Genomic DNA, 7,590 nt, shown 5'->3' with positions numbered 1-7,590 from the left:
TTGATATCGAAGTACATTAATTCATATGCATGCTATATGTACACACTTTACTTCCACCAATTCTTGAGCCCTCACGTTCCCCTCTTGCAGGTGATCACACAATAAAACATCCATAGTGACCATTCTTCAAGTGCATTTTGGTCACTGTTGTCAGGCTATTCAACCAAGAGGCTTCAGAATGTACATTTAAAAAATGATTTAAATTACACTCGGCACAGACAAGTGTCATTTATTTCTTTCTTTGTGTCATGATCAAGCGCTTTTTTTAAAAAATCAGCTAGCTAAAGGCTAGTTGGTGTTGTCATGCTGAATAAATCCTACTGTAAAAATAGACTAACTATGCCTTTATAGGTTATTCTCCCAACTAATTAGGCAAGAGTTGTTGATTATGTTTTACATTTCTAATATAGTCTGTCTTGGCAAATGAATGCAGGAACAGCTATATTTAAGAACATTTAAGAAATTGTTCCATTGCAAGTTTTTTTTTTCAATAAGTGACATTCTTACTCCACAGACAAAAAAAACATAGGAAATAACCAGAGTTAAAAATCAATTCCTTATTTAAACAAATTCTGATAAGCTTAAGGAAAATGCCTATGGGATTATTTCATGCATGTATAATTTATTGGTGCTTTCCATATTATTTTGTGAAGATGTATAATTTAAATCTTTGAATAAAAACTAGGCGTGCTTACATTTTGCACAATACTCTTTAGAAGAATAACACGGAAATTGATAAAGAATGAGCATTTGTTTCTTCTACTTTCAAGCGAGGAATAAATTTGGTTATAGTCTAATTAGAGGGTGCTCCGGGATACTCTTGAAAATGTTAACAGTATCATGAGCAAGTATTAACAAATTGAAATCTCTAAAAATATTTGTAATCTTCAGATACTAAAAGGATGGGTGGTTACATGTTCTAAATTTATTGAACCGAACAATTTAAAAATAGTACATAAAAATTTTTACATGATCATTAAATACCGCTCACATGTACGTTGCTTTCCTGTTAAAAAGTGCATTCAGATGCTATGTTGGTCTAAGTACACTCTGTCCAAAACTGTACAGATTGATGGTTTGGTTAATGTTGTAAATCAAAGTAAGGAAACAGATATCCACTGAAATTAGAGTGTTACCATATTGTAACTTTAAACATACAAACTCTTAAAGAATATTTTTTTTGAGGCCTCATACGTACAGATGATTTTTTTTTCTCTTTTAGCGCAGCCAATGCTATTGTTATTCTTCTAGAAAAAACATCAAACTTTTATAACCAAACATATACCCAGAAAATGTCTATTAGGTTCAAGTTGTTTTATGTTGGTAGCTGATCTTCAGCCTTTGACAGATAATCTTCCCAAAGTCAACTTCAGTCTATGTACTGAGCTAGCCAGCGGAAACCTTCTCCATAACCTTGTCTCTTCAGGACACTACACATGAAGACTTCTAGTGGTCGTGCATTAAGCTCTTTCATGGAAATATTTCCCTGTTTTGGAGAGATGGAGTAATGAAAGAGAAAAAAAAAGGGAAGTTTAATCGATTGTAACATCATTCCACAGATCTCCATTAATGCAGATCAAGATACTGTGTAAACAAGTCATGTAATATAAGTATCTGCATACAAAAAGAAATTCCAAAATAAAGTTACTTTGCTTCCAAACTACCCTACATTTCATGCATATCCAAGCATGAAATGCGCTGACAAACAACTTGCACTTAAAATCCATGTTTAATCATAATATCCCATTGCACTTCATAGGATTGTTATCGGACAAAATTTTTATCTTGAATTACATACTGAATTAGGTGACCAAAAGCATGATCAATGAATAAGTTTTACAAAGCAACGCAAGGAAGGGAGGAGCAGCCATTTGTGGACCAGCACTTAAGTTTCAGATAACTGAATGCATGGTCAAAGATGAGACAAACAAAGTCAGCTGGACAAGAGGCTAGAATTAAACAAACAAGGATCATTGAAGCATAGTGGAAACAGGCTATTTGGCCCAACAAGTCTACACTAACTCACCAAAAAGCAACACACCCAGACCCATTCCCCTATCCAATTACTCTACACTTCCCCTGACTAAGGCACCTAACCTACACACCCCTGAACAATATGGGCAATTTAACGTGGCCAATTTACACAACCTGCACATCTTTGCACTGTGGGAGGAAGCCCATGCAGTAGGGGGAGAATGTGCAAACTCCACATAGTCACCCAAGGCCAGAATCATACCGGTGTTGCTGGTGCTGTGAGACAGTAGAGCTAACTACTGAGTCACCGTGCCACCAAAATTGTCAAAGGGTTGTAGGTCTGAAAGAGGTTAGTGTGGGGGAAGGGCATGGTCACGGAAGTATCTGACTAAGAAAGAAAACGAGATAAGCTCCAGCAAAAAAAAATGTAGATCACCAAGATATAGTGCTCCAGAAGTTTTTCCCCTTCCTCTGAGACCAGACTTGTGTGAGAGAATAAAAAAGGTAATGTTGTGTGAATCTGTTGGCACTGGCTGAAGACATAGAAGTCAGACCATAACAGAAGGAATAATTGGATGGTAAATATTTTGAAATAAAACATAAAAGCTCCTCCTATCCCAGTTGCTTTATAGGCTTTAATATAATGGCAAAGTACAACCGCCCACCAGTTGAAAAATGATGGGCTAGTCACTCCACACACACACAAGTTATGGTTAATTACACCAAATCTCTCTAATACAACTGTTTTCCAGATTGGCAAGATTATATTCACAAGGTTTCACTCTTGCATATCAGATTTGAGCTAGTATATCCTGAATACCTCTTCCTACCTAGTCATCTTGACAACCCCTAAGTATTATCCTTCACTTCCACTTCTTCCTCATCTACATAATGTGACTTCTTGATAACACCTGAAAATTAAGGTTAGTTATCACAGTTTTCAAAAGGAACTGAGTTACCTTAGGGCTATCAGGCTGTAAAATGTTCAGCTTTCGACGAAGGATAGTTTCTCCAGTTAAAGAATGTGAAGACTGTCAAACCTTCTTATGCCCATCACTGAATTTACCCATACCCCAGGGTTATTTTTTGGTAAATCAACATTTGCAATCCTTCGCCATATTCAAACCCAAAGAAAGCTAGTCACACTGTACCCCCTTCAATACAATAACCACCTCTGCCTTATTTTAACCCATGATACAGGAATCCTTTTTTTTTAATATATTTATCTTCAAACTAAACTAATTTGGTCCTAATTGGGCTCCTTTCCTCCAAACTTTGGTTAACTGCAGTTCATTGAAAACACTGTCAAAGCTCATCCTGCATTGTTGTACTCAATCACCAACTTTGTACTCGCTGATCTACACTAGATTTTGGATCATAAGTATCTCAATTTTAAAATTCTCATCCTTATACGCGAGTTGCTTTGCTGTTGCGAAATCATGAGGATTCAGCTGGATTAAAAGGTACACTAGAAATTACTAAGGCCTCCAAACGTTGGGCCCAGAAATATAGGCGAGCAACACAGTAGTTACAAGAGCAGTAATCTAACACGATTGCTGCTTTGGGAAGATTCAGGTTTTATTTCCTTCCAAACTCTCTCTTCTTGTCAATCCAGTTTCTCATAAATTACCACCCATTTCACCCCACATAAACATTTGACCAACCATTAAGGCTACATGCGTAGCTAACTGTCTCCTGTTCCTTTTTGGAATCTGCAACCAATTTTGCATTTCTTGGTTTGATATCCAATTTCCTTTTTGCCTGTCCGCACTATGAGAGTTTTCTTATTTTAAAGTTCAAGGTAAATGTAAGGTGTTAGTGAAATTAAAAAAAAGATGCTGCAAATACTCAATTAACAAACAAATGAATGTATGACTTACTGTCATGTGTATTTTACAGATAGCATCTGCAGACAGGTTTTTCCAATCTTGATGAATGGCCACAGGCCTAAAAGTCAGTTCTGCTTCACTGTTTCTTTTTCTGCAGATGCTACCTGACCTGCTGCATGTTTCCAGCATTTTCTGCTTTTAACTTCAGATTACCAATTCTATTTTGTTTTCATACTGTTGTTCTTGAATTTGCACTGGTGCACAAATATATAGGGAACTATTTCCAGATTAATAAATAATTGCTTTAATAGATTTCAATCAGAAAGTTAAATTTTTGTCACTCTGAAGATTAATTAAGCAGTTGTAGGTTTGAGCCTTACCTTCCCTGTTGTTTGTCCATATAACCCAAACAGCTCTCGAAACCTCTCTTCACTGATTGCCTCAGGTCGGTCAATTTTGTTACCAAGGATAAGAATAGGCACATTTCCAACTGTTTCATCTGTCATTAGTGCCTACAGGAAGCAGTTAACCAAATTAATGGCTACATTCATCCATGTGCTGTGTACATATACATATGCCAGATTTTAGTCCAATAGGATTATTTGAAAGCTTGTACTTTCAAATAAACTGGTTGGACTATAACCTATTGTGCGATTTTTGACTTTGTCCACCCCAGTTCAACACCAGTTCCTCCACATCATATATATATATGCAGCATTTTTCTTGAAGTTTACTCTTTTTAATTGTTTTAATTAGGAAGTAAGACTTTCTTTAAAAGGTATCCAAATGCACATCATTAGTCTGACTCTTCGAAGTACCAGTTCTAAGAATCTTATCTTATACCTTCAAGTCAGATTCTGATCATTAATGTTGGGTGTGCACATGTTATCAACCACAGAATGCTATACATTGGTGTTTACACTATAAAATGGAAGAGAAAGATTTTACAGAAACTTACTTAAACATGAGATTTATTATAAATTTATTGCTGAACAGTTCTGTATTTCAAGATACTTAGCGATCTGTGATAGGGGGAATTCTACGCCATGGTGACCTTAATAGCCATGTATCAAAGATACAGAATACACTAGCTATTGCATGTTCAGATGAATTTTGCTAATCATTTTAGTGTTTTGATTGTAAAGTTCTTATTCTCATTTCCAAATCCCTCATTTGCCTTCCCCTCCTCTTCATCTCTAACCTCGTTCAATTTCGAGATATGCGGTCTCCTGTGCATTCCCAATCATAACTAGGGCAGGCCTTCAGTTTCCTAGGCCCCTAGCTCTGGAATTCCTTTGCAAAATCTCTGCCCCATCACGTCTATATTCTGCTTTTAACACTTCACAAAACCAGCTTTGACTAAGCTTTTGGTCATCTGACCTCATTTATCTTGTGGCATTATCTCAAGTCAAACTTTAGATCATGAGACCGAGGAACAGAAGCTTGCACCTCAGCCTGCTGAGACTGCTTCATCAACCAGCAAGATCATGGTTGATCTGACAAATCACAACAACTCGACTTTCCTGTCTTTTCCCCATAATCCTGGATTCCCTTCCTGATTAAAAAATCTGCCTATTTCAGCCGTAAATATACTTAATTATAGTCTCTACAGATTTCTGCAATCAAGAATTTCACAGATTCACAACCTTCAGAGATGAAATTCCACCGTATCTCTCTCAAATGTACAATCACTGACTCATTGTACACTTCCGCGTCCCAGACACCCTGCCAAGAACCTTGTGCACTTAAAAGGTGAAGATTTATAATTGTGTATATAAACATTTCACACATGATACAAACATATATAGTATTACATATAGTCTGTTGCTTCTGTACCAGAATTCATGGACTCTACCTATATAAACAGACTGAGTGAGAAACTCAGTCACCGTTTAGAGGACTCAAATTCCGTTTCAATTTATTACCTCTTCCTTTTTGCCCTCAAAGTCATCAGATATTTCAGCTAGGCCCTGGTAATTTGCTGTCTTTAGCTTAACCAGTTGTTCAGAGTCTTCATTTTTATTTATTTCTCTTTATAAAAGTATTTGCAAAGTTTCCCTGTCAAGTTCCATTTATCCATGAAAATTACTCCCCCTCCTGATTCCCACTTTGGCAAGAAGAAATCTTTGCAATGTATTTATGGAATCTTTCTCTCTTTCTAAAAGGATAACACTGAAATTCTTACTTTGTTTTCCTCAACTATTATGATGTGGAGGTGCTGGTTTTTAAACCCGGATTTCTCTTCACAGACATAGCCAGATGTGCTGAGCTTTTCCAGTAATTTCTGTTTTTGTTGCTGATTTACAGCATCTGCAGGTTTTTTTCAGGTTTCATAGTCCAACAGGTTTATCTGAAATCACAAGCTTTTGGAGCGCTGCTCCTTTGTCAGTTGAGGTGACTTCACCTGACAAAGGAGCACTGTCCTGAAAGCTTGTGATTTTGTGATATTCCTGTTGCATTATAACTTGGGTGTCGTGTTATTTTTTCATCACACACACACACACACACAGTGAATAACCTGATTCAATTTTAATTTCTCTTCTTGCTTTACCTACAGCATTTTTACACTTGAATAAGTCATTTTTAATTGGAACATACAATCATATTGGGTGCCATCTTATTTACAACTATCTTCCAATCATACTTCAATTGGCGTACAAATTTCTGCCTAAAAATGCCCCATTCCAAATATATTTTTTTTCTGGAATTCATTCATTCTCCTTGGACTTTATTATGGTTGTTGCTCTGAAGATCATCACCTACATTTAACTCTCACAAATGACTAACACAATAGGAGGCATTTGTCAATTGAAAATATTTAAAACACTGTCAATGAAACCATCCAAAATGTAAGAAAAATCACTCCTGTATATATATTTTACCAATTAAATATTCTTTACTGGTTTTCATTTGAAAAGTTCTGTTCCACATTCTCATCCTACTCCATATTCTCACTTTAGCAAAACTCCCATTTTTGAATTTGCCTTCAATCTGTTACCAATTCATTTGCTGGTATGGAGTCTTATTGTAATCTAGTTGTAATGTCCCTAGTCCAAATAGAAATTACTCCAATTTTCCCACTCCTTATCACTTCTGCTGAAAAAGGAACAAGTTATGGATGACGATAAATTGAGGCTTGCTTATACCTCAGTAGTCAAATTCTCCAGCAAAACTCATTGTTCAATACCACTGTACAGACAACTAAAATGCATGGGTTCTAGGTGACATGGAGATATTTGCATCAAAAGTTTACTTACATCAAGCTCTGCTTTGGATTCTGCCAGACGCTCACAGTCTGCACAGTCAACCAGGAAGACAATAGCATTGATAGCCGGGAGGTAGTTTTTCCAGACTCTTCGGGCTTTGAGAAAATGAGAGAAAATATTTGATGACGACAAAAAAAAAACGCCACTTTAAAAAAAAATCTTTTAAGATCCCAATAACAAAAGATCTATACCTTGCGTATGGCCACCTAGATCAAAAGTAGTAAAAGTCATCCCGGCAATCGTCAGCTCTTCTGAGGCTTTATTAGAAAAGAAAAGGTTATTTATTTGAAAAATTTCCAGTTCTCGTTAAATATTCATATACCAATATCTTTAAAATCATTGCACAGTATTTTTAAAATTTGTTATTACTGTTCTGCAATGGTAGGTCCAGCATTTATTTTATACAATATGCTCGCAATTTAAGAGCTGTTTATTTATTTAGCCGTTGATTTGAATTTATAATTACTAATATTGAAGTAGGTTACTATAGAAATATACAAAATAGGAGAAGTAGGCTATTT

At 36.0% G+C, this 7,590-nt stretch overlaps 1 protein-coding gene across 1 annotated transcript in view; it reads right to left on the bottom strand.

Moving 5' to 3' along the window:
* Positions 1-905: 905 nt before the first annotated feature.
* sar1b (secretion associated, Ras related GTPase 1B) overlaps positions 906-7,590 on the bottom strand; it is a 29,543-nt gene continuing 22,858 nt past the window's right edge. Inside the window, exons 4-7 of the mRNA XM_060836830.1 lie at positions 7,261-7,326; positions 7,061-7,164; positions 4,184-4,315; positions 906-1,486 (exon numbers count right to left, since the gene is read on the bottom strand). Coding sequence (XP_060692813.1) covers positions 1,370-1,486; positions 4,184-4,315; positions 7,061-7,164; positions 7,261-7,326 — 419 coding nt within the window. The 3' untranslated portion in view covers positions 906-1,369. The remainder of the gene's footprint in view (positions 1,487-4,183; positions 4,316-7,060; positions 7,165-7,260; positions 7,327-7,590) is intronic.

This window comes from Hemiscyllium ocellatum, chromosome 16, assembly GCF_020745735.1.
Source record: "Hemiscyllium ocellatum isolate sHemOce1 chromosome 16, sHemOce1.pat.X.cur, whole genome shotgun sequence".
In the NCBI taxonomy this organism is placed as follows: domain Eukaryota; kingdom Metazoa; phylum Chordata; class Chondrichthyes; order Orectolobiformes; family Hemiscylliidae; genus Hemiscyllium; species Hemiscyllium ocellatum.
Note: the sequence above shows the minus strand (reverse complement) of the source record. Positions and strands in the feature narration are given on the sequence as shown.